The 27,986-nt window shown below is 40.4% G+C and overlaps 1 protein-coding gene and 1 long non-coding RNA gene across 9 annotated transcripts in view; both read left to right on the top strand.

Annotated features, from left to right (window-relative positions):
- plecb (plectin b) overlaps positions 1-14,897 on the top strand; it is an 88,030-nt gene extending 73,133 nt beyond the window's left edge. For 7 of the 8 annotated variants that reach the window (XM_026371331.1, XM_026371326.1, XM_026371325.1 and 4 more), the window contains 4 exons: positions 879-4,232; positions 6,633-13,641; positions 13,854-13,970; positions 14,119-14,897. In XM_026371331.1, coding sequence (XP_026227116.1) covers positions 879-4,232; positions 6,633-12,779 — 9,501 coding nt within the window. In that variant the 3' untranslated portion in view covers positions 12,780-13,641; positions 13,854-13,970; positions 14,119-14,897. The remainder of the gene's footprint in view (positions 1-878; positions 4,233-6,632; positions 13,642-13,853; positions 13,971-14,118) is intronic. The other variant, XM_026371327.1, reaches the window with a different exon arrangement.
- A 2,726-nt stretch (positions 14,898-17,623) lies between these two features.
- Positions 17,624-27,852, top strand: LOC113169710. The gene is made up of 3 exons (XR_003299578.1): positions 17,624-17,720; positions 27,614-27,670; positions 27,778-27,852. It is a non-coding gene; the product is annotated as an uncharacterized LOC113169710 (long non-coding RNA).
- The last annotated feature ends 134 nt before the right edge of the window (positions 27,853-27,986 follow it).

Below are 27,986 nucleotides of genomic sequence, written 5' to 3'. Positions count from 1 at the left end.
TCCTTACTTACAATGACATCTGAACCTGTTAGTTTTGACTTTCCTTTCCTTTCCATTTTGTTACAAACAGTGCAAACAGTAATTTAAAGAACCCCTTGTGCATGGGATGAGATAAATAACAGTCTAAGTGAATGGTGTGAATAATACTAAAAGCATTTAGTCTAAACAATCCCACACTTTGTGCACAGTCAGCATAGAAATTAGTACAGATACATAACATGTATTTTTAGCATGGAGTAGACATGAGAGGCCTAATACGCAGAACTCCTTACTGAATTCAAGCAACTTAATCACATTATTAAATAGAAAATAATATGTGTGGAGATAATTATAATACTGCTCATAGTAGAAAATTCAAATCTTTCTGCCATGTAGCAATAAATGCTGAAATTAAATTCAAAATATTTTAAACAATTTAACTAACATAAAGGTATAATTGTAAACTTTGACATAAAATTGGAATCATAATTAAGTAGGAAAACAATTTGTGCTACAGCTATGGTTGCATGCCATATGATTTCCTTGCTGTGTTGTGAAGTGATGTTTTGTTTCCATACATTAATTCATACATCATCCATTTTTTTCCTGAATTGTCTTGTCATGAATTGTGTTCATTGCATCGTGACTTTAACATTACTTTCATGAATGTTAATCTAATTTGCATCTAATGATTGATCTTTAAGCTGATTTTAACATTAACATTGCCTTGGTAATACTGTACATTAAGTTGCTCTAATTCCAGTGTGAATAAGCTGTGATTACCATAGTAATTACAATTTTAGGCCACACTGTTTTGAGCTGGTTAATGTAAAGTGTTACCTTTAACCTGTCATGCTTGATTATAATCCTTTCTTTACCATTTGCTTCCACTAATGCAGAAAGCTGCAGAGAAACTCAAAGCGGAAGAGCAGAAAAAAATGGCCGAGATGCAGGCTGAGTTAGACAAACAGAAGCAGTTAGCTGAAGTTCACGCAAAGGCCATTGCCAAGGCTGAGAAAGAGGCTCAAGAGCTGAAGCTCAGAATGCAGGAAGAAGTAAGCAAGAGAGAAATCGCTGCTGTTGACGCAGAAAAGCAAAAGACAAATATCCAGCTGGAACTGCATGAGCTTAAAAACCTCTCAGAACAGCAGATCAAGGACAAAAGTCAACAGGTGGAGGAAGCTCTTAAAAGCAGAGTCAAGATTGAGGAGGAAATCCACCTCATTAGAATCCAACTTGAGACAACAGTAAAGCAAAAATTTACTGCAGAAGCTGAGCTCCAGCAACTTCGTGATAGAGCAGATGAAGCCGAAAGACTCAGAAAGGCGGCCCAAGAGGAAGCTGAGAAACTCCGCAAACAAGTCAATGAAGAGACCCAGAAGAAGCGCATTGCAGAAGAGGAACTCAAACGCAAATCTGAGGCAGAGAGGAAAGCTGCTAGTGAAAAGCTAAAAGCTCTGGAAGATCTTGAAATTCTCCGAATGCAAGCGGAGGAAGCTGAAAGGCAAGTAAAGCATGCAGAGATTGAAAAGGAGAGACAAATCAAACTTGCTCATGAGGCAGCCCAGATGAGTGCTGCTGCTGAGCTCCGGAGAAAACACATGTCCTTTGCGGAAAATGTGTCAAAGTTGGAGGAATCACTTAAACAAGAGCATGGCGCTGTCCTTCAGCTGCAACAAGAAGCAGAACGTCTAAAGAAGCAACAAGAGGATGCCGAAAATGCCAGGGGAGAGTCAGAAAAGGAGCTTGAGAAGTGGAGGCAAAAAGCTAATGAAGCCCTTCGTCTCAGACTTCAGGCTGAAGAAGAAGCTCACAAAAAGAGTCTTGCTCAAGAAGAAGCTGAGAAACAAAAGGAGGACGCTGAGCGTGAGGCTAAAAAGAGAGCCAAAGCAGAAGAGTCAGCCCTAAAGCAGAAAGATATGGCCGAAAATGAGCTTGAGAGGCAGAGGAAGTTAGCTGAGAGTACAGCTCAGCAGAAACTCACTGCAGAACAGGAGCTCATTCGACTTAGGGCTGATTTTGACAATGCAGAACAGCAGAGATCCCTCCTTGAAGATGAACTTTATCGCCTAAAGAATGAAGTCATTGCAGCTCAACAGGAAAGGAAACAGCTGGAGGACGAACTGGCCAAAGTGAGAAGTGAAATGGATATACTTATTCAGCTGAAGTCTAAGGCAGAAAAGGAGACCATGTCCAACACAGAGAAGAGCAAACAACTTCTTGAAGCTGAAGCCGCCAAGTTGAGGGATCTGGCTGAGGAAGCAGGAAAGCTTAGAGCCATTGCAGAAGAAGCTAAGCATCAGAGGCAACTTGCTGAAGAAGAGGCAGCTCGCCAGAGGTCAGAGGCTGAGAGGATTCTCAAAGAGAAGCTGACTGCAATCAGTGATGCCACTCGTTTGAAGACAGAGGCAGAAATTGCCCTTAAGGAGAAGGAGGCAGAGAATGAAAGGCTCCGCCGACAAGCTGAGGATGAGGCATACCAGAGGAAACTCCTTGAAGATCAGGCCAACCAGCACAAGCTAGACATTGAAGAAAAGATAGTTTTACTCAAAAAATCATCTGAGGCTGAAATGGAAAGACAAAAGGCAATAGTGGATGACACACTCAAACAGAGGAGAGTTGTTGAAGAGGAAATCAGAATTCTTAAGCTCAACTTTGAAAAGGCTTCATCTGGAAAACTCGATCTAGAGCTAGAGCTGAACAAACTGAAAAATATCGCAGAGGAAACTCAACAAAGCAAGCTCAGAGCAGAGGAGGAGGCCGAGAAACTAAGGAAGCTTGTCCTTGAGGAGGAGATGAGGAGAAAGGAAGCAGAGGACAAAGTTAAGAAGATCGCTGCTGCAGAGGAAGAGGCCGCCAGGCAACGCAAGGCGGCCCAAGAAGAGCTTGAGCGTCTGAAAAAGAAAGCAGATGAAGTCCGAAATCAGAAAAATGAGGCCGAAAAAGAAGCAGAAAAACAGATTGTTGCAGCTCAACAAGCAGCCCTAAAATGCAATGTTGCTGAGCAGCACGTCCAAAGTGTCCTTGCTCAACAGAAGGAAGATAGCATCATGCAGAACAAGCTTAAGGAAGAATATGAGAAAGCCAAGGCACTTGCCAGAGAGGCTGAGGCTGCTAAGGAGAAGGCAGAAAGAGAGGCAGCTCTCCTTCGCCAACAAGCAGAGGAAGCAGAACGACAAAGAGTGGCTGCTGAGCAAGAAGCTGCAAACCAAGCTAAAGCTCAGGACGATGCTGAGAGGCTAAGGAAGGAGGCTGAGTTTGAAGCTGCTAAACTAGCACAAGCAGAAGCTGCAGCACTCAAGCAGAAGCAACAAGCGGATGAAGAAATGGCTAAGCACAAAAAACTTGCAGAGCAAACACTAAAACAGAAGTTCCAAGTGGAACAAGAGCTCACAAAGGTAAAACTTAAGCTTGACGAAACTGACAAACAGAAATCCGTCTTGGATGAAGAGCTGCAGCGGTTGAAGGATGAGGTCGATGACGCTGTGAAACAAAAGGGCCAGGTGGAAGAAGAATTATTTAAAGTCAAGATTCAGATGGAGGAACTACTCAAACTGAAAATTAGAATTGAAGAGGAAAACCAGCGCCTCATCAAGAAAGACAAAGATAACACTCAAAAATTCCTCGCAGAGGAGGCTGAAAATATGAAAAAACTTGCAGAAGATGCTGCTAGACTCAGTATAGAAGCCCAAGAAGCTGCACGCTTGAGACAAATTGCAGAAGAAGACCTCAATCAGCAACGAGCTCTTGCAGAGAAAATGCTTAAAGAGAAAATGCAAGCCATACAAGAGGCATCTAGGTTCAGGGCTGAGGCAGAAATGCTTCAAAGGCAGAAGGATTTGGCTCAGGAGCAGGCACAAAAGCTGCTGGAGGATAAGCAACTAATGCAACAACGTCTGGAGGAGGAAACAGAGGAATACCAGAAGTCACTTGAGGCAGAGAGGAAAAGGCAATTAGAGATCATAGCTGAAGCCGAAAAACTCAAACTTCAGGTTTCTCAGCTCAGTGAATCTCAAGCCAAAGCTGAAGAAGAGGCCAAAAAATTCAAGAAACAGGCGGATGCAGTTGCCGCCCGTCTGCATGAGACGGAAATTGCCACCAAAGAAAAAATGACTGAGGTGAAAAAACTGGAAGTCGAGAGACTAAATACCAGTAAGGAAGCTGATGATTTACGTAAAGCAATCGCAGACCTTGAGAACGAGAAGACTAGACTGAAAAAGGAGGCTGAAGAACTTCAATATAAGTCTAAAGAGGTATTGTGTCAAAAATGGCATAACAGAGCAGCTTATGTCATTGTTAACTATCTGAAAACTAACACACCTTTTCTCGTATTTCCTCTATCCCTCTTTTATTAAACTCATGAATCCATATTTTTTTATTTTAAATATGATTTTAATTGACAGTGCACTGTGCTCATGCAGATCACGTTCTGAATGCCCCCTTATTTCCTGGAATGTTTCTCCATTTTAAGACTTGCTTCATGTTTCTTTCAGTTTCCAAACCGAGTTGCATCTTGCATCAGACATTCTAGTGCACACAGCCACAGATTTACCAGAACACATGCTCCAGAAAAAATGATGGCAATGCTTGATGTGCTTTAAGAGAATGTTCCACTGCCTTTGTCATGGTTGGCATATTTGCAGAATAAAAAACATAAAAAACACAGAATTGAAAAAATTAAATTTCCTACAGTCCAGTTTCCACTTGCGCTGCCTATTCATTGTAAATAAAATTTACATCACCATGTTATCAGTGGCAAGAAAAAGTATGTGAACCTTTTGGAATTTCATGGTTTTCTGCATTAATTACTCTTAAAATGTGATCTGATCTTTATCTAAGAGCAAGAGTATTAAAAAATATAATGTGCCTAAAATAATAACACAAAACAATTCTGATCTTTCATGTCTTTATTGAGAACAACCATAAAAACCTCATGGTGCTAGAGAAAACAGCATATGAACCCTCTTGTGGCTCTGACTTGGCCACTCTAAAAGGTGGATTTTGTTTTCTGAAGCCATTCTGTTGTGAGTTTAGGGTCATTGTCCTGTTACATCATGCGAATTATTCAGCTGATGTACAGACATTCTCACATTATCCGAAAGAATTTTTTGAAAAGCTCCTTTTGGTGAAGCATGGCTCACATCGCATATTCTTCTTGTGCAGAGCAAACTCAACATTTTTTGTGTTATTACCCTAGGCACATTGTATTTATCAATTAACTGTATTTATTATTAATACGCTTGCTCTTAGATGAAGATCAGATCATATTTTATGACAAATGAATGCAGAAAACCATGAAATTTCAAAAGGTTGACATACTTTTTCTTGCCACTGGTATATTAGTGTGCAACAAATAGCACAAACTATGCATTGTGCTGTATGTTGTGTATCTAAATTCTGTACCTTGTTTAAAAAAAGAATAATAATAATAAAATAAATCTGTATCTACCAGAGAGCTACCAATAATTTAACACAAAAAATGGCGAACCCTGATTTATTTTTTACCCAATAATTGTTTAATGAGATTTCAGTCAGTTTATAAAATAATTCTTAAAAATCCTGATACTGCAACCTTAAGTATCTGCCAATACCAATCCAATACCATCCTTTTCCCTTTCTTAAACAACTAATGTGATAGAAACAAATTTGGCGAGAGAATGCAATGGGCTTACCTAGCCATCTGAAAAGCATACATAGGCTATATCACCTTGGAGGCATAAAACCCCTCTCACTCATTGCAGTTAATGTAGAAACACTTTAAACAAAAGTTGAGTGTCAAATATGCCATCAAAAACCTGTCTACCACAGTGGCACAATTAGCATGAATGGATAATGAACAATAACCTATTTGAGAAAAACAACAAAAATCCCAAATCCTCTGTTGCCCACTTGCATGGTCAAAGTAAAACTGCGACACGTTCGGACACTTTGTTACTGGTGTTATCTGACCGTTGATACAATATTAGAGCAATTTTTTTTCAAAGACTGGCACATCATGAACAAGACGAGAATAGTTCATTTTTACAAGAGAAAGAAACGAATCGTCCTCACATACAACAGGAGTGTTGAGGGTAAGCCAAATGCTTAGTTAGCTTGCAGTCTGCTGCTGTTTTTATAACTGCAGTTATGACTTTAAAACAAAGCATCTGTGATGTATCAGATCGAATTATATTTGTGCTCCCCTTGCAATAACACTGAATATTGGATCAGTGCACCCCTAAACTTTGTCAGACCCATTGCTTCATAACCCACTGAACAGTACCAGAATTGTATTTATGCCACACATTTTTGTTAGCTGCTTAGTTGAGGAATGCCATCCTCATAGTTGCTCTGAACTTAATAATGTACAGTAATAAAAGTAATTGCAGGGTAATAAATAAATAAATGGCAATGTAATAACATCTTAAAAATAAAAACAAATGCTTGAAAAAGACTCACGATCAAATAAAAAACCAAATAATTCCATCACCAATAAATAAACCCTCCTTCAATTTATCTCCATGTGCAAAAGCAAAGTGCACTGTACAAATTTTGTTAATAACAAATGAAATACACAATATAAAAACGTACCACCTAAACATGTAAAGAATTTGATGTGTGTGCATACCACCAAGCTATTGCAACTTATGCTTTTCGTTTTTTCTCCCTATCAGATGGCTGATGCACAGCAGAAACAGATTGAGCGCGAGTTGACAGTGCTTCAGCAGACATTCCTGACAGAAAAAGAGATGCTGTTAAAGAAGGAGAAGCTAATTGAAGATGAGAAACGGAGGCTGGAGAACCAGTTTGAAGAGGAAGTCAAAAAGGCCAAGGCTCTTAAAGATGAACAGGAACACCTGAGACTGCAGATGGAGCAGGAGAAGAAGAACCTTCAAGCTACTATGGATGCAGCCGTAAATAAGCAGAAAGCAGCTGAGAAAGATATGCTTAATAAGCAAAAAGAAATGCAGGAGTTAGAAAAGAAGAGACTAGAGCAGGAAAGAGTTCTTGCAGAAGAGAACCAGAAACTGCGTGAGAAACTGCAGCAGCTTGAGGAAGCACAGAAAAACCTAACCATCACAGAAAAGCATGTAACAGTGGTTGAGACATTTCTTAATGGCCAAAATGCTGGCGATGTAGTAGATAGTGTGGGAAAGAAACCAGATCCATTGGCTTTTGATGGCATCCGTGATAAGGTACCTGCAACAAGACTTCATGACATCGGTATTTTACCCAAGAAGGAGTTTGACTTGCTGAAAAATGGTAAAACCACTGTGCAAGAGCTTGGTGAAACTGAAAATCTAAAAAGAGTTCTTAAAGGAAAAAATGGCATTGCTGGTGTTTTGACACCATCTAATCAAAAGATGTCCATATATCAAGCATCAAAAGAGAAGAAGATTACTCCAGGCACAGCCATGATCCTTCTTGAAGCCCAAGCAGCAACAGGTTACATTTTAGACCCCATTAAGAACCAGAAACTTTCTGTTAATGAGGCTGTGAAGGAAGGTTTGATTGGCCCTGAACTGCACAACAAAATGCTTTCAGCTGAGAGGGCTGTTGTTGGATACAAGGATCCTTACACTGGTGGAAAGATCTCTGTCTTTGAGGCTATGAAGAAGGGTCTCATGGAGCATGATCATGCCATCAGGGTGCTTGAGGCTCAGCTTGCAACAGGCGGCATCATTGACCCTATTAATAGTCATCGTGTAACCAATGAAATAGCCTACAAGCAGCAACAGTATGATGCAGAAATGAATAAGATAATGGAGAATCCTTCAGATGACATAAAAGGATACTTCGATCCCAGCACACAGGAACCTTTGACATATTCTGAGTTGATGGCGAGATGCACCACTGACCCTGACACAGGCCTGCTGCTCCTGCCAATCACAGATAAAGCTGCTCAGTGCTCAAGAATTTACACAGAGGAAGAGACCAAGGATGTTTTCAACAAAACAACTGTTTCTGTGCCATTTGGAAGGTTTAAGGGAAAGACAGTCACCATTTGGGAAATAATCAATTCTGAGTATTTCACTGAAGACCAGAAGAAGGACCTCCTCCGTCAATACAAGACAGGCAAAATCACAATTGAAAAAATCATTAAGATTGTGATTACTGTGGCAGAGGAGAAAGAGAAGAAGAATGAGATTACCTTTGATGGTCTGAGAGCACCTGTCCCCGCCACTGATCTCTTGGAATCCAAAATCATTGATAAAGATCTGTACAATGCATTGCAGAAGGGCAATAAGACAGTCAGAGAGGTGTCTGAAATGGAGCCTGTTCACAAATCACTGAAGGGTACAAACTGCATTGCAGGCGTAGTTATTGACTCATCCAAGGAAACAATGTCCTTCTATGATGCTATGAAGAAAGACATGATGAGGCCAGGGCCTGCCTTAAATATGCTTGAAGCCCAAGCAGGAACAGGCTATGTCGTTGACCCTGTTCATAATCAGAATTATACTGTTGATGAAGCAGTAAAAGCAGGTGTTGTTGGTCCCGAACTGCATGAAAAGCTCCTGTCTGCAGAGAGAGCTGTTACAGGTTACAAAGATCCTTATACTGGTAAGACTGTATCTCTGTTCCAGGCAATGAAAAAAGATCTCATACCTAAAGAACAAGGAATCCGACTGCTTGATGCCCAAATGACCACTGGTGGAATAATTGATCCAGTAAAGAGCCATCGTATTCCTCATGATTTGGCCTGCAAGAGAAATTATTTTGACGACGAATTTAAACAAATTCTGAGCAGCCCAACTGATGAAACGAAATGTTTCTTTGACCCCAACACAAAAGAGAAGGTCACATACTCACAGCTCTTGAATAGATGTGTCACTGACAAGAAAACTGGTGTCCGTCTCCTTCCTCTTTCTGATGATGCAATTAGTGCAAAGGATGAGCCAACATACACTGAAGCCCAGACAAAAGAAGCTATGACTCAGGCCACAGTGGAGATTGACTCTGGACCATTTAAGGGCAGGAAAATGACGATCTGGGAAATAATAAATTCTGAATATCTCACTGAGGAACAAAGGCTTGACCTGCTCAGACAGTTTAGGTCAGGAAAGATTACAATTGAAAAGATAATAAAGATTGTTATCACAGTTGTACATGAGAAGGAAGCCAAGAAACAAGAACAGTCCAGCTTCAAGGGACTCAGGGCCCCCGTCCCAGCAAGTTCATTGTATGATTCCAAAATCATTGACAAACCAACCTTTGATCTCCTTCAACAAGGCAAAACAACACCAAAACAAGTAAGTGAGAATCCCAATGTCAATAAATACCTCCAGGGATCTGAGAGCATTGCTGGCATCTACCTGCAGCCAACAAAAGAGAAAATAAGCATTTACCAGGCAATGAAGAAAAAGCTCCTCAGACCCAACACAGGTATTTCACTTCTTGAGGCCCAGGCTGCCACTGGTTTCATTGTAGATCCAGTGAAGAACCAGTGCCTGTCAGTAGATGAGGCAGTGAAGGCAGGTCTTGTTGGTCCAGAACTACATGAAAAACTCCTCTCTGCAGAAAAACCTGTCACTGGCTATAAAGATCCATTCACAGGCAACAAAATTTCCCTTTTTGAAGCAATGCAAAAAGATCTCATTCTGAATGAGCATGCCATGCCACTGTTGGAGGCACAGATGGTTAGTGGAGGAATCATTGACCCTGTAAACAGCCACCGTGTTCCAACTGATGCTGCATATCAGAAGAACATTTTCAGCAAAGATATTGCAAAGACCCTCTCTGTACCTTCTGATGATAACAAGGCTTTCTCAGACCCAGAAACAGATGAAAATGTAACTTACAAGCAACTTAAAGACAAGTGCCAAAGAGATCCAGAAACAGGGTTTTACATCCTCCCCCTATCCAAACCTCAGTCTCCGACTGTTGTAGAAAAGACATACCTTTACACCGAGGAACAAACACAGAGCGAACTGTCTAACACTCAAATTGACATTCCAATTGAGGGACTTGCTGAAAAACCAATGAACCTCTGGGATGTCATAAATTCAAATTTCCTTCCTGAAACAGAGAGGCAGAAGCTCATTGATGAATATCGCTCTGGTAAAATCACTAAAGAGCGGATGATCATCATTATTATTGAGATCATGGAGCAGAGAGAGATCATCAAAAGTGATCCACTGTCATATAAAACCATAAGGAGAAGGATAACTATCGAGGAGCTCTACAGTGCACGCATTATTGATTTTGAGACGTACAACCTTCTTAAACAGGGAAAGAGGGATATCCGTGATATAATGGAGATGACCAGTGTGAAACAGTATCTCTATGGCACAGGGTGTGTTGCAGGCTTCACAACTGACTCGGGCTCCAAAATGAGTGTATACCAAGCAATGAAGAGAGGTTTTGTTCAACCAGAAATGGCTCTCAGCCTCCTAGAAGCACAAGCTGCTACAGGATTCATTGTTGATCCAATAAAGAATGAGACACTCACTGTTGATGAAGCTGTTTGTAAGGGTGTCGTTGGTCCTGAGATCCATGATAAACTACTGTCGGCTGAAAGAGCAGTGACAGGATACAAAGATCCATACAGTGGGAAAGTAATATCTCTTTTCCAGGCCATGAAAAAGGACCTTGTTCCAGAGCAGTATGCTCTGAAGATGTTGGAGGCTCAAACTTCCACTGGTGGTATTATTGATCCTGAATTCCAGTTCCACCTGCCAGCAGATATTGCCATTCAAAGAGGTTACATCAACAAGGAAACCAATGAGAGACTGAATGATGTACAAGGATTCATTGACCCTGTCTCTAATGAGAAACTGTCATATGCACAGCTCCTCAAGAGATGTAAGTTGGATGGTGGATTGCGTCTGCTCCCCCTGGGAGACAAGAGGCTGACTGTCAAGGGTCTGAGGAAACAAATCACAATAGAGGAGCTACTCATCTCAGAAATCATTGATCAGCAGACTGTCACTGAACTGAATGAAGGTCTAATTTCATTGGAGGAGGTAACCAAGAGGCTATCAAGGTATCTTCAGGGCACAAGCTGTATTGCTGGTGTATATTTAGAGTCTACAAAGGAACGTCTATCAATTTACCAGGCTATGAAAAAGAACATAATACGGCCAGGCACTGCATTTGAACTCCTTGAGGCACAGGCAGCCACAGGTTACATCACTGATCCAATTAAAAACCTCAAACTAACTGTCAACGAAGCAGTAAGTATGGGGACTGTAGGCCCAGAATTCAAAGACAAGCTTCTCTCTGCTGAACGTGCAGTGACAGGATATAGAGATCCTTATACAGGCAAGACAATTTCCCTGTTCCAGGCCATGAAAAAGGGGCTCATTCTGAAAGATCATGGCATCCGTCTCCTGGAAGCTCAGATTGCAACTGGTGGAATCATTGATCCAGAGGAAAGTCACCGTCTGCCAGTTGAGGTGGCCTATAAACGTGGCTTCTTTGATGAGGAAATGAATGAGATCCTGTCAGATCCATCTGATGACACTAAAGGCTTCTTTGATCCCAACACTGAAGAAAATCTGACCTACCTCCAGCTCATGGAGAGGTGCATAACTGATCCTGACACTGGCCTGGTGCTCCTGCTACTGAAAGAAAAGAAACGAGAAAGGAAGACCTCCTCCAAATCCTCAGTTCGTAAACGCAGAGTTGTCATTGTAGACCCAGAGACAGGCAAAGAAATGACTGTGTATGAGGCCTACAGGAAGGGACTCATTGACCATCAAACCTACATGGAGCTTGCAGAGCAGGAATGTGAATGGGAAGAGATCACCATGACGTCCTCTGATGGTACTGTCAAATCCATTATCATTGACAGGAGGTCAGGAAGACAGTATGATGTTGATGATGCTCTTACACGTGGCCTCATTGACCAGAATTCCCTTGACACATACCGAGCTGGAAACCTGTCCATCACAGAATTTGCTGACATGCTTTCTGGGAACATGGGAGGCTTCCGATCACGCTCCTCCTCCTTTGGTTCCACCAGTGGTTCCACTTACTCCACTCCTATGAGCCCTATACCTTCCATCAAAGCCCCTGCAGTCATATGGAATGACCCAGTGGAGGAGACTGTCCCAGTAGCTGGAATATTGGACACAGACACATTGGAGAAGGTGTCTGTCACTGAAGCAATTCACAGAAACCTGGTAGACAACATCACAGGCCAAAGATTGCTAGAGGCCCAAGCATGCTCAGGAGGTATAATTGACCCAGCAACTGGAGAAAGATTTTCAGTCACTAGTGCTGCGGAAAAAGGCCTTGTGGATAAAGCCATGGTTGAACGCCTCAATCTGGCTCAAAAAGCATTCAATGGATTTGAAGACCCCAGAACTAAAGTGAAGATGTCTGCCTCCCAGGCTCTAAAGAAGGGCTGGTTGTATTATGAGGCTGGTCAGCGTTTCCTTGAGGTCCAGTATCTGACTGGTGGACTTATTGAGCCTGATGTCAAGGGCAGAGTATCTCTAGATGAATCCATCAGGAAGGGCACAATCGATGCCCGCACTGCCCAGAAACTGAGAGATGTTGGTGCTTATTCCAAATATCTGACATGTCCAAAAACCAAACTGAAGATTTCCTTTAAAGATGCCATGGACAGAAGCATGGTCGAGGAAGGATCTGGATTGAGACTACTGGAAGCCTCCTCACAGTCCAGCAAAGGCCTCTACAGTCCCTACAATGTTAGTGGCTCTGGCTCAGCCTATGGCTCCCGGACAGGATCAAGGACTGGATCCCGATCAGGCTCCAGGAGAGGCAGTTTTGATGCTGGTTCTGGCTTTAGCATGAACTTCTCATCTTCCTCATACACATCCTCTGCAACTAGCTACAGCCGCAGATTCTGATTAGCTAGTTGTCTTTCTAACTTCTAAAAACCAACAATACTAATGTACTTTACAGTTGCATTTCTCAAAGGAAAAAATAAAATAGTTATAGTAAGAAAGAATTTTTTATTTATTCTGCCTTATTCTGCCGTAGTAACATCAAAAATTCCCCAGGCTATTAAATATTTTAATATATAAGCTCATACGAGATCACATAACCAAACATGGCTAGAAATATTAAATATCAATTTCCTTGAGTTCTGATTTCCAGGTAGTTTATATTTTTCAAAGCAAAGCATGACATTTCTGCTGTTTTATAGTGACTTTATACTTTTGATTTTACAAATGTTAAAATGTTGTATACTTGTTCTTCCTGAAACTAATATATACATAATGTGTGTCAAACCTAAATATTTTTCCAGTATTCAGTTTTCTTTGAAATTCACAATGTGTCTACTTTTATCTTTTGACAGTACTAATTAGATATCTTATATCAAAATAGTTCTAAAGTTTAAAATACACAATAACATCAAATTTATGAATGTATGGAGTATGGACATATTATTTGTTATTGATTTTAGGTTTAATATTGTCTGGGTGCCCAAATAACATACCCAGTAAAATACATTTATAAGACACTAAAAACTGAAACACTACCAAAAAGTTACACTGATAAGAAGTGCCAGAATTAAAATTATGTAGACTGTTCTGAAACCAGTTCCACATCTGTCTTTACTTTGTATTCATTTATATTCAGTGGACTTTTGCATCCTTTCATTACGCCATTGTTTTACACACTCCCAAGTGTTCCTGATAAATCCCAGGATGATGTCAGACTTGATCCTGATCTCCCACACAGACCTGCCAAGTTATTTTAGTTCTTGTAAGTTGAAATTAATTTGTTGTCTATGTGATTGTTTTGTTGTGTTGTGTTTTCTTCAGTTAAACTTTATCACATCTCACAGCCATTATGCCTCTGATTTGTGTAAATTTCCCCTATACTACACACCACCCTGTTCACTAGTCAACTATTCCTATTTATATTTCACATTATGGCTGACGGTTTTTTTTTTTTTTACCTCTTGTTTCTGACAGCTGCCTCAGTCCTTCAGAAACCAAAATCAGAGCACAGATACTCAGCTGGCTAACACATACAGTCCCCTCAACTTGGATGGATTTTTGAGTCCATGTCATCCTCACATGGTTGTACAGGTATGGTTTGTAACATTCTAAAATTATAACATTTTGATTTCAATTCATCAACGTTTATTTTGATTTAATTTCCAATTCTTGCTATTTCTATTTAAGTTCTCATTGCATGATTTGTTTTAATTCATAGTTATGTTTGTTTTATTTATAGATATACCATTTCTTCCATTGTGCATCACATTTGAAGAAAGCTGAGGCTGAGTCAACATCATCTTGGGATGTCTTTCTAGGAACACTCTTCATTCATGACCTTTTTTCATGTATTTATTATTTGAATGCTAATAGCGATATTTACTGTATATTGTTATATCCAGATTTTTAAGAGGAATACTCCCCAAAATCACATCACACATTTGGATGTACATTATTTCATTTAAATTTGGATTAATGTGCAACTTTATTTCTCCAGTCCACTGATTATGTTTTTGTATTATCTTCGACTGCAAATTAAATTCAAATTGGGAGAATTGCCATATTTAATACACCGCATTACATGAATGTATGAATTATATGAAATTAACTCATTTCAGTTGACATTTGCCACAGATTTCCTTTTTAAACTAAAAAGCTGTGTGAAACTATATTTTGCTTATAGTCCACAGCACATCTTTCTTTTATGCATCTTTAAGGTATTTTTTCCTGTGTACATTTTTTTTTTATTTTGTTTTCAACATGTTTTTGATATTATACATTTTCTTTGCATGCTTACTAACTTTACAAAGGATATTTGGGAAAATGCTGATGTAATATAACTGAAGACAGATAAAAGTGTGCTGATTTAAATTTTAGCAATACATTACAAATTAGTTAAACTAATTCATTTTAGTTTTTTTAGTGGGTTATATTTTGCTTTTAATGATATGGTGAGTGGATATGGTTTTATGTTCTGAATATAACACTATGTTGTAAATAAATATGCTCTGAAGAGGCCCTCTTGTCATTCATACATCAATATCTTGCATATGAAGCTATTTTAAGATTAAATATGTGCACATACGCTGCCTGTCTAAGGTCACACTCTAAAATTTTTTGGACAGCTTTAGCTTTGATAACAGCACATTTTCGCTTTGGCATTGTTTTGATATGTTTCTGCAATGTCACAACAGAAACTAAGACAACTAAAAAATAATCATCCATGCAGTAATTGTCCAATAGGAGGCTCTTACTTTATTTACTTAGTTAAATCCAGGTGGATTTTTCTTTTTTTTTTCTTTTTTTTGATGGGCAGTGTATATGTCAATCACAACACTCAATGTTGTAGTAACTGACTAACTTAATAACTTGTACATAGTGTATATTAAGGTGTATATACATACTATAAATATACAAGTAACATTTTTTACAATATTAACCTTCCTTTCTACTGCACTAAATATAAAGAATATTACATATATATATATATATTTATATATATATATATATATATAATGAACAAAACCAAACATTATTATTCTGTGCAAGGTCTGTGTTGATATAAAGCAATAGTGTAAATTGAACCTAGTGGCTCGCCAGTTAAAGGAAAAAAGCAGTATGTGACCACATGAGGGCAGTGTTTGACCATCCCAAGGGGAACTAACAAGTCAAATGACACACAGGTACTTGATCCAATATTTGGTCTACAAATGGAGCATTCATCTATAAACCCCTGGTTTAAATACTGGTTCCTCCTGGCCACACATCGAGGTGTCCTTGGACAAGATAACAAAGCCCCACAGTAGCGCTGTCGCCTACTGCAGCTGTGCAAACCACATCTTTTTGGTTTTTATGCCCAAAATGTTGGTAGGATTCACATAATTCATTATCATTTTTCATATTAACATTACTGGTACAGAATGCATGTGTATTTACATTTGCATTTACATTTAGTCATTTGGCAGACGCTTTTATCTAAAGTGACTTACAAGTGAGGAACAAGGCAAGCAAAACAAAACCTAAGTCAAGCAGAAAAACATCAAAGCAAAGTGCTATCATAAAGTGTTTCTGTTTCATGAGATGCATTTACATACATTTTCTTCATGCATACTGTGCATATTTCACTCTGCCAACATCAGTCACCAAGCTTGATGGAGGAGGCTGTCAACAGGAGCAACGGGACATTCACCTCCCAGAATTCCTCACTTGGCTCCTTTGACTACTCAGATCTGACCCTCTCACTCCCAGCTCTCCCTTTATCAGTAACTGGAGGCAGCGAGGTAAGAACACAGTGAACCGTCTAGATACACATCATCATATCCCCCTGTATGTAAAATAATAAACTGCTGTTTTGATGTAACAGAAGCAACAGAAGAAAAAACAAAAACTGATCCATTTGTTTTTCCAAATGGTTGCTTGCAGGATAAAGACAGTGATTTGTTCGGATCATCAACACCTACTACACAGGATCAGAATTCTGGGTATGCTAATGTGTAAGACTAATGTGTAAGACTATCGTTCCATCTTCCTCATATTATCCCTACAGGTAACTTGTTTCCTTGACAAAATGAGAAACAACATATAACATTTTTTTTAAAAATTATGCAATTGAAACTAAAATCTTGAACCTTTATTTATGAAAGTGCAAAGATTTTCATTGTGAGAGAAGTGTCAATCAAAGGTGAAAAACAACATCTACAGTGAAATCAGTGAAAGCCACCTGAGATGGCATTAAGCAGCATCATCATCACAGCATGGGTGACTTGCAAATGTGTTCAGCTTCCTAATATGCAGAGGCATATACTAGGAAGAGAGACATGTTGCTGTAATGGCATTGTCTTTTCCTGGGAAGCAGTATAGCAGATCTTTCTGCGGGGCAACGCACAGTTTCATTCTACATGTCCTACAACAGTGTGGTGTTGCAACTGCAACAATTAGTATCCTCTAGTTCCAAAGGATTATAAAAGTTCTACTGGAATTTTAAATAGATTTTTATAAGTTTAGACTTACTGTATCTGGAGATTGGGTTTGCCTATGCAGTATACTAATGCTTCATTACGTTTATACAGAGGCACTTTCAAATAGAGAAAACTATTCTAAAGGACTAAATCATGCAGGATTGAAAGTGACCACCAACAGTCAGCTGAAGTAAAACGTGCAGCATGTGACCACAGTTGACCAGCTGTATCAGCTTTGTAGACCGATGCGTCTCCATTTACACAAAGACAGGTCACACACCTGGAGCAAGAAAACAAAAGTTCCAATCCAGAAAGAGAAGATGCCTCCCTAATGAGATATTTAATGTCTTCAACCGATGAGCACATGTTACATTATTGTTTTAACTCATGCTGCTGTAGTGCAGGCTATGACTGTGTCTGTTTACTAAGTTTTGTACTTTGCTTTAAAAAGTCATTCAAAATTCATATACAACAAAAAAGATAGAAGATACAAAAACAAAACTGCTTAAACTGCGTTCTTGCAGAGTTTAAAAGTATACTTTTATCAAACAGATAATACAAAATATAGTGTTATATAGAAAACTGTTTCACCAATCCTCAATATTTACTTGTGAATATTAAGGCATTTGATTGCTGATGTACTGTGTGTGTGGCTGGATTTAGTCATTTTAGTAAACATGATTCATTTACCTTGTTATATTTAAAGATAAACTGTAAAATCTGAGAAGTATAACATCCTACAGTACACCTTATATTTCTCTTTTGTTTTAGGAGGGAGGTGGAGGACTTGAGCCAGTGGCAGAGTGAGTTCAGGGGTCAAATCAGAGCGCTGAGACAGTGGCTGAAGTGCATGGAGATGAGGCTACCTCCTTTGGACCCCAGGGTCAGTTGACTTTACTGTGAGACTTCCTGTTGTTGTCTCTCGCTACCTTGCTTGCTTTCTCTTCTTCATGCACATGTTCAAGATGTTCCAACTCTTGGTACAAAACCTCTCATTCAATTCAAAAAGAATTTTTGGACCGACAAAATCCGTCTGTCTTGTCTCTCTCTCAGTTACTACAGCTGAAATCAATGTGCTTCTATACTCTAACATAACGAACAAGATGAACAATAAGGTTATTGACTTGTATACAACTAAAGTATATAATTTTCTTCCCTTATGGTGCAGGTTCTATTTAATTTTCCCCATGGAGCCTCAACACGCTGCATAAATCTACTTTCCCTGTGGAAATCAGTGCAGATCAGTAACCAAAAGGATATGTTGGTTGAGAGCAAAGAAAGGAAAAAAGAAAAGAAAAATTACCCAGTGATATATACATGTCAAATACTGACACATAAAAGAATTACAAATAGGAGGAAAGGGATTGTGGAGGTTTTTCAAACTCAACGTCAGATGGATTCTGAGGTGGTCCTCTTCCACTCCTGCAGGGAGACTTCTTTAGGCCACAGGGGAACACAGCGTCTGGGGAATCAGGCTCTATTGTGCCTGGTCTGGACGGCCAGGCTAGAAAAGTGCTCAGCAGTGGAGGCCCTCTGCACACATGAGCGCACACTCTGAAAAGACATTAGATTCAGATGGGAGGAAGAGGCAAAGAGGGCAGGAAAAAAGAAAGGCAGGAGCTGTATGGTAAGAGCACTGATCTGACTATTGTGGTATTTACTGAAAACCACTGTAGATTTTGTCTTACAAGCGTTTATATTTTTATTTATTCAAGGATTTAACAGAGCTGAAACCAATAATTGTTTTAGTGCTTGGGTTAAAAAAAATCTCTGGCTATTCTGGGGGGACAAACTTTTGAAACTCAGGCCTTGTAACTTTTGTTGAATAGCAGTCATGGTAAATTTAATGGTACATTCTTGAAACAAGGTTTTTAAACTTTTTGTGTATTAGAGCAGAGTTAGGTCATTTCTTGGCACTTAAATGACAGTTTAAATAGTGCAAATACAATGAAATTGTGAAAAATATTCAAGTATTTAAAAATGTTTTGCAGTGCTAATGTCAGCTAACTTGTCTCTTTCCCCATTGTAATGTAATGGTTGAATACTGCTCATGTGTTTTGGCAATGAAAGAACTAATTTAAGCCTTTTAGTACAGAGTTGTTATTGAGTTTCATCTATTGTGCAGCATCAACTGACAGACAATCTAACATTAGGCATTTAAATAATACAGCTTTGTAGTTAAGCTGCATGGTTCGGTAATAACTGACTCATATATCCCTAATGAAGGCTTACTGATCCCTTCTCCAAAAAGCTGTGACCTGTGTCCTAACTAGATGTCTGTGTCATTAACTGACTGAAAGGACCAAGACAAAATACAATCTGTGTGCACACCCTTTTAAACAACAGGACATTTTCTTCTCAGTTAAAAATTCTTAGTTTTAAAGAAACTAGTGTTTCACAGGGGACTCTCATGTAAGACACGCACAAATATCTAGTAATGTTTTAAAAGCTTTCATTTTAAATCCGGTGTGGGTGAAATAAGGGAGTGTCCTTTCATCTCTACCATGCATTTAACGTGCTACATGCTGTCACCGACCTTTGACAGGTAGGTCTGCGGCACTGCTGCTTTGAGTCTGGGCCTGAGGGACTCGTTAGTTAGCATGAATAAGGGCATCCCCAAGAAGACCCCCGTATACAGACCCTTATACAATACACAGGAGGGAGGCAGACACCTGCTCATTAACACAAGGCATGCATTGGCACATGTTAAACTGTTTATACATGATACTGGTACATGCTGTATGAGCCTCCAGTTGGAGGTTGTTAAGCATAAGGACAAAAATCATTTAAAATGGAAATGACATGCGAATTCATACCTTATGGACCAGGAAACTACGAATACATTGGTCTAAATATGAATAGATTTAACAGAGCAGACACAAGCAATTCATTAAAGCACATTTGGGTAATTAATTACAACATTAATTTTTATTCAATAACCATACTGGTTCAAGTAAATGGCGAAGTCTGTCTTTGTCAGCACGAGAGACAGAAGCTGTGAACATTGAATCTCTACACACGAGTTATAGTCAAATTAGGTCATGATCTGACAGCAATTCTAGCTCTAGTTTTTCACCGTGTCTGAACACTATGTCAATCACAAGTCAAAACAACATCTCTTCACTGTGACTGTCAAGCAAAGGTCAAAAGTTCTTCTTTCTGTTTCCCCACCCCCCTGCTGATGTTGTCCGTGTGGATAAAGGCTGTCTGTGTCTCAAAGGTCTCTGGTTTCCCTAGCTCTGTCACAGATGCTGCATCCCAAATAAGCTTAGTACACACAACCTACCAGGAATAGGAAGAGGGGTGAGAGACATCACTGTTTTCTATCCTCTTCTCTCTCTCTTTTTCTGACAGCCAGCAAACAGATTGTCCTGCTCTCTGATGCTATCATAACCTTAAGAAATAAAAAGGTTATGACGCCAAGAGTGAAGGGTTTTACTGCAAATCACCTGCAAGACAAATGAGCATTAAATCTGGAATGTTTCTCCTCTTTCTTGGTGTGTTAAATAGATTTTCATCTCATGGCACTTCAGGTAATCTCTCCCACAAGAGATATTTTGATTCACACACTTTATCGGGGTTAATGGCAATGTAGTGTTTCTTCCTTTATTGCCCGTGCCTTCCTGTGCTCAATGGAAAATGCAGATATATAGCTGTAAATCGTCTCTTCCTGGGAGCAGCTGAATCAAACAAGGAGCAGATGATGTGGTTGAACTCCTCTATCCCAAGTGGCTAAATCCTCTTACCCATGACCGTGATTTCCAGTATCCAGGCAGCCCAGTGGGGCCTGAGCAACCCAGTAGGGAAGCCCACCAGCCTTTCATCCACTTTTCTTGGAAGAAACCTCTTTTGGTGATAAATGACAGTGTGCACACTGAATAGTGCTTCTGGTTTGACCCTTAAAAGAGACCCCCTGTTTTTTTGAATTTCTCATGAAGAGGGCTAATTACCATGCTCTGTAGAGGAGCCATTGAGGTCTTATTTAATTTGAAGGCAGCAGAAATGTTGAGATAGCAGAGGAGGGGGAAACAAGCCTGTAAAATTCTTCTTCTTCTTATTATTATTATTTTGATGCTTTGGTACAGGGAACCTGAGATAAAATTGTTGCTCCTATTGGATACTAATATAGAATTACATTATTTGGACACTCACTATATTCTGTCTCCTAACCTGCATCCACTCTATTGCACGTTGGTTGGATAATCAGGGCTGCTGAAGGAAAGGTGAGCTAATTTCACCAGCTACAAATCTTGCCATGCTCCGGGAGCAGCTTAGTTCAGTATGCCAGTGGCTCTTCAGTCACATCAGCTCTTGTCTTTTCAAGAACTGTGTGCGAACCTCTGGGTGCACCTACTGTGAAATGGAGAGGAGCGATTTGGCAAAATCATTTAATTAGTACAGAGGGGGATGAAGGATGCTGAATGCCAGGATCAGGTGTCATGGCTCTACAACAGTGTCTTCCTGGCAAAGTGGTGCCACATCACTGCCAGCTCCTTTCAGATAAACAAAAGGCGGACGGGGGAATGTGGGCCTTACTTACTCATTAAACAGCTAAAGACATTAGCTCTCAAAGTGACCCAGAGAAACAGCTATCTGTGTATTGTTTACAGCTAAACTGCTAAACTGTCAGCCAGAGTGTTAATACTGTCTGATCATGTACATCTCCAGGCTTCATAGGCACATATATATGCTTGGGTACAAGTAAATACTGTATGGACAGAGAACTCTTAGATCAGCACTGGAATACACAGGGGTTAAATTTATTAATTTATTCAGAAAGCGGCATATCCCGCTCCCATTTGGTACACTGAACCCAAGCATTTGTTAATGGTGTTACATCATGATCCTGTGGCCCAAACTGAATAAATCAGGACTCGTCACACATTTCATGTCAAATTAACTTAGTTTGCATTGACAGACTGAAAGACAGTTTCACTCACATGTAACACTGTAGGCCAATTACACTGGAGAGAGTGGTATTGATTATATGACATTTTATTAGTTGATATATGGACCTGTACAGAGGAATGCAGACAGGAAGAAACATGAACAAATGAATGAAATTTTGAGGTGTACTGACAGATTAAATCTCATTTATTGTTTCAGTTCAGTAAAATCCATGCAGGTTCTTCAGAAGAAGAAGGCGAGGTCTCTGTTCCCTCTGATGCTTTCTCCTTTAACTCATCCCACTGACCTTGACCATTAGGTAGAGTGGCTGAGTAGCGGGTATGTGCATGCATGCGTGTGTGTGTGTGTGCGCATGTTTACTGACAAAGCAGAGTGAGTGAGAGAGAGAAAGTGTGTGTGGGTGTGTACTGTACATGCATGTGTGCATTTGGTGGATTAGTCGATTGGTAGATTATGTGGTTGACTGGGGAAAGACAGAAGGAAAGAAATGAAAAAGGACAAGATTTGGGCGTGAACACCACTTGTCACCTGTACACACAGTTTGGTGTGTTTTAATCCATCTAAACAAATGTATTATCACGAATGTAGAGCTGTATCATGTTGCTGAATAACAACCTGAAGGTATTTAGGGGAAAAACTTATAATATGTTTAAATGTTCCTGTAATAATGTTTGCATACATTATGCTTGGTTTGTTGCATTTCTAAGGCAAATATTGTGACTTATTGAAATGGGGCATGCTACCATTTCACCATAGGGGTTCTTCCTTTGCTTTCCAATGCCACAAGTAGAGAAAAAGACAGCATTATGCCCCATTGCTCTCTAGTTTGTGTTTCCTCCAGCTTCTTTGTTTATTAGCTGGGATTGCAATGGCTGGGAGTGAGTTGAAAAGTAATCTGAGATGTTTTACAGTAATTAGTTGTCTTTGTTGCTGCTGTGGAGACTGCTGCACTGACTCTGAATGGAGAAGAAGGGACTGCAAGGGGGTTGGGGGTGAATGTGTAAGAGGGTGGGTTGCAGAGTGGGTGTGGGTACTTGCTTTTGTAGCCTGCACTTCGCCATCGAAAGAGGGAATCGGCAGTGAGGCAGCTGTCACTTAACATGTGAATGTTTCAAGGGCGGCCCAGGGGTCTTTAGAAAACTCTCCTTTTTTGCCCCCCACCCACACCATTTTTCAAGCAGAAGCAGCATGGAGTTTGTGAGCCACAGTAAGACCCAGAGGAGGGGCTTTGTTGGATGAGAAGGGGGAGAGGGTGAGAGAAAAAGCCTGGGGAAGGTAAAGGAGGCACTTTGCCGCCTAGCTGCCTGGTACAGGAGCAACCTGAGCAGCACAAGCATTGGTGAGAATGCCATCGCCTTGTCACAATATGGAACTGGCACAATCTGACCTCCATGTGAAATCTGTTCTTGGCTGGGAACTGTGGGAGTTCAACTGAGCCGTTGGAATACATTGTCTCCATCTGGGTGCACTATCCCATCGGCAGCGTTAACAAGGAAGAAATTCCTCTATCGCGGCTCCCACAACAAAGAAGAAAGGGAGAGGAGCAGAGCTGGTGGGAGGGGAAGTGAAGAGAGGGGAGGGGAGGGGTGCGCTGTGAAGGGAGAGGAGGACATTGTTTGCCTGTGTCTGTGGGCAACGGAAAAGCATGAGTTATCAGGGCATGCGTGAGTGTGCTTAGAAAGTGTGTTTGTATGTAAGCAAGTGTGAATGAGTGGACTTGATTGAGTGTTTGTTGGAGGGAGCAAGCATGTGTGTGCGTGTGTGAGGAACCTTAAGTTTGGGATGTTGGAGTTGGGAGGCCATTCAAAGGATGCTCAGACGAAGTTGCATTTTTTTCCCCCTTTCTCTTCTTTTTGAATGGTAATTGAGGACTGGCTGGATTCCTTTACTCATGCTGTTGCGCTCAACTGTGTTTCGGGGTAAGTGTTGTTCAAGTAAGATTCAAACCGCCAAAACTGCCAGTAACACAGCATTGCCTTAGAGAGAGTTCGTTTGTGGATTTTGATGGTCAGTGATTGAACTAAGGAGCTGTGTGACAGTGCATAAGTTCTGACCATGGGATTTTCTTCACTTATTTTTACTAAGTGAAAAATACAAGTGCAGTGGGAAGTGACATTTGCCAGAACAAACAACATTAGTGTGAATGGATCATTGTGATGTGAGTATCTTTTATTAGGTCAAATTTGTGAACATTGTTGTATCAAGTTAGACTTCATTATATGAAATGATCAATAGTCATAACAACATTTTAACACACCCCAGGAGGTATAGCCCTTTTCATTTTGCCAAAGCTGTGCTGACATTTGATTAAATACAGTTTCTTTATGTTTAATGTTTAGAGGACTGTCTTTGAGATGAACACGGTACCTTGTAAAATATCCACCCTAAAATGTTATGAGCCTCATGGGTGAATGCACAGCTGCCATTAGGGCCCACCATCATGATTACTACTTCAGGACCTCCCCTGAACAGAGACTGACACAGCAGTGGCACAACATTATGGGGCTTTACTGTTGTGATTGATGAATATTGTTCTGCTACTAATTAAAAACCCACCCATACAGAGCTTCTTGAATCATATAAACATCAGATCTTTTGTGTAGTATTTTGACATTTAAGGTGCCCACAAGGCTTTTATATCTACACATACATTAACAATGACAATTACATATTAGTTTTCCTCCAGTCAATACCTCTGAGATGTTCATTTCATTTGCCATAACATAGAGAAGCCCCTATACTATGGGAATAATCAGATTCATCAGGAAATGGACTGCTGTCATGTATCATAAATCTTTACTGAGAGCAAAGAAAGGGCAGGGCTGAATTAAGGGTAATTTCAAAATAGCTTAAGAGATGAGCTGATTAGGTCATCTGCAATATGAGTTGAATGGTAGAGTGGTTCTCTGGTTCCCTAGTTCTCGATCTAGTATTGTTGTGCTTGAAAGTGAGCAGACCACTGCATATCAGGTACAGGCTGGAGGCATATTAAGAGGATTTTTGTTGTTTGCTCTGATGTTGGAATAATGTAGGTCATGGCATTGTTATATTCTTTCATACTATGACTGAATACCGCTTATAAAATTATTCTTGAATGACGATCACTTTGTAGGTATGTAACATTTCAATACCTACCGCAAGTGACCTAAATCTAAAAATATTAATAAAAATATTGTGTATGAACAGAATGTGCACTATAATAAAACTACCCAGCATATCCTCACACAGCACTGTAAAACCGCCAAATGTAGAAGCAACCGTGTAATTTGGCAAACAACCTCACATGTGGTGCAGTAACCAGACACGGCACGCCCTCTCTCTTGAATTGTTAACCCATGTGGACACGGCCACAGACACTCTCTCTGCCCTCCTCAGGAGACCACTGGGCAGTGATCTGAGCTAACTGGGTAATCATTGATCTTGGGACTGGGGCTTTGTCTGGGCACCACTCTCTGATCTGACTGTGTACTCCCCTGTGGATCCCCTGACTGCATCATCTGCTCAGCAGAGACATGCATGATGTTGGTAATTACTACTGCATCATATCAAACTAGGTCATTTTTAGATTTTCATTTAGTTAAAAGCTACAACATATGCTAATTCTAATTAGATTTATATTTTTAGGCACACATCAAATCTCATATGGATAGTAACATGGCTGAAGGGTTTCATTGTGTCTAACCTCAGGTTAAGATACAAGAGATGCATATTCAGCATTATTTTATCTAGCTACAGCATGGCTGCTGCACGAACAGTAACTGTAGCCTACCCATACCTCAAAGGCACCTCTGCTGCAATTTCAAGCCTGGAAAAAAAACAAAAACTCATCCCCAGTAGCCTGAGGACCCAACATTCAAATTTCCTTTTTGTTAAACCATATTGCCCCCCAGCAGATCTGTAGTCACTGAGCATGACCTGAGGTGACCTGTATAATTCTGAATGGACCAGTGCAACACTGCCACAGTGTGAGGACTCAGCCTCAACAGGAACCCTCCCTGTGATTTCCTCATGGGCTTACCTCAGCTCCTGTAGACCAAGATAATTGTATTCACCTTTAACCCCTCTGTCAAAACAATTAAGGCATTCAGCTGAGAAGGATGCAGACACAACTGACACAATGTTCAGTTTCAGTGTTTTCAGTAATATACTAATTTCAGGCAAATAAAATGCTGCAGCAATCATTGCTCGATCCAGATTTGTGTAAGTTGTAAGAAAGACTGGAATCCTACCAGCAGTAGTTGGCAAACAATATGATAAACATGTATATTTGTTTTGCAAAAGTCCGGTAGTGCTGTCAGAGCAGTTCCATTCCATTCAAACGGGTACCATAAGGTACGCAATTGGCTGTCTGTTTTCCCCTAACAACTCCCATGCCACCGTGTTCCTACTCCCCCTCTTATTGTCACCCTAGAGAAATAAGGGGATGTCTGCGTTTTTATGGTTGTCATATTTGATCAAATCTTTGATGGGTTTCCCAGGACTCGTCTAGGCTGGGTTAGAGAAAGTGTTGGCTGATTGCCATCAGTTTTCCGTGCCAGCCTCAACAGTAGGATCCTCGACAAGCCTGTCACATTGATTTTTAAGCCCAGAATATTTCATTTGGTGATGTGAGATAGAGGGGAGCATGTGTGTATGTGGTCAAAGGGAAGACAAAGGAAGGGGAATATCCAAGCCAAGTATCTCTGCTGGGTTTTCGATGCCAAGAAAAGGCCAATGTTGGCACTGAAATGAGCAAATAATGGATGTTGGAGAATGGTTTCATCTTTGTCTCATAGCAGTTTTATTAAAATATAATCTGTGGCATTTTGTACTTATTGACATTGAAGCATGAATGTTGCGCTTTTAAGCAATAAACAGCAGCAGTATGTATTGCATGTGGTTTGCACAATGAGCAACTGTTCACTGCATGATGACTCAGAGCACCCTTGTCTTATTTTAGGTAGCTGAAGGATCTCCTGCATGCATGGCCAAGGGGCCTTACCTCACCTATTACCTCACTAGCCTCTGGGCTGAAGGATTATGGGTAACCTCATCAGCCGGCCCAGCTGCTTGGGTCAGAAGTCCAAGCATGTGAGGTCAGACGATGGCTTCCTGAAGGAATGCTACCAACGCCGAAGAGAGTGGCAACCCCCAGAGCAACATGGGGAGGCCAAACAAGAAGAGGCTGCCAAAGACAAAGCCACAGAAGATACAAGTAAGGATAGAGAAGTGGAGAAGGAGAAGGATGTACAGGAAATTGATTATAAGAGGGAAGTGGGAACTATTACCCCGATTTCAGACAAACCACTACGCAGCTCTCCTGCCTCCACAATCAGGAGCACCAGTACTCTGGATAATGCTTGGCACAGCAGCCCTTCCCCAGTGAAAACCTCACGAAATGGAACACTAACAAGGAGAACAGTACCTCCAGAGTATGCTAGGTCCCCCCTGGCTCACCCAGATAAGAATGCTGCAGAGAGGAGGGCCAGCTTCCAAAGGAGGGACTCTAGAGAAGGAAGCCCCTGGTCCTGGAAGACTGTGGCGTCACGCGAGGTTACAGAGGTGACTGAGGTGACAGAGACGATTGTAACCGAAATCGTGGAAGTGACCGAGTATCCATCCGGAGATAAAGGAGGGGATCCAATAATTACTAGAACTGTTAGAGTCCTGAATGGAGTGGCAGAGGAACTCGCTGAGGTTGATAAAAACCACCAAATTTCATCCACAACAAATCTCCTCTGTCTTCAATTTCATTTTTTCCTCTACTCAACTAAACTTACATTTCTCATCGAATTTCTTCACCTTTGGTCTCTCTTGTTAAAAAGCTGTATTTTGAATCTATGACAGTGCATCTAACTTGAAACAACATGTGAACTGTCTATTTTGCAGCTCCAGAGCGATGGTCACTCAAGCTCAGACCAGGATTCATGCCTGGACAGGTGGAGGGTATGTTTTTAACCTAAAACCTTTTCTCTTCCTGTGAAACTGATCATCACCTATTTTCATAAATGCATATACTATGTAAGCTGATATTTTATAATGGTCTTTCTCAGGGAACAAGACCCGCTCTAGCACTGAAGGATGCATCTACAGATTCAGATACATTTCTACAAAATCTGCAAGCCTTGCTAACATGGGTCTGTGAGATAGAAGAGCTCACAGCCAATCAAAAAAGCCCATCATCAGAGGTGAAAGTGGTAAAAGCACAGCTCCAAGAACAAAAGGTGTGTTATGACTGACAACATTATCATTCTTTGTTCAA

Source organism: Anabas testudineus, chromosome 16 (genome assembly GCF_900324465.2).
Source record: "Anabas testudineus chromosome 16, fAnaTes1.2, whole genome shotgun sequence".
NCBI classification, from domain to species: domain Eukaryota; kingdom Metazoa; phylum Chordata; class Actinopteri; order Anabantiformes; family Anabantidae; genus Anabas; species Anabas testudineus.
Note: the sequence above shows the minus strand (reverse complement) of the source record. Positions and strands in the feature narration are given on the sequence as shown.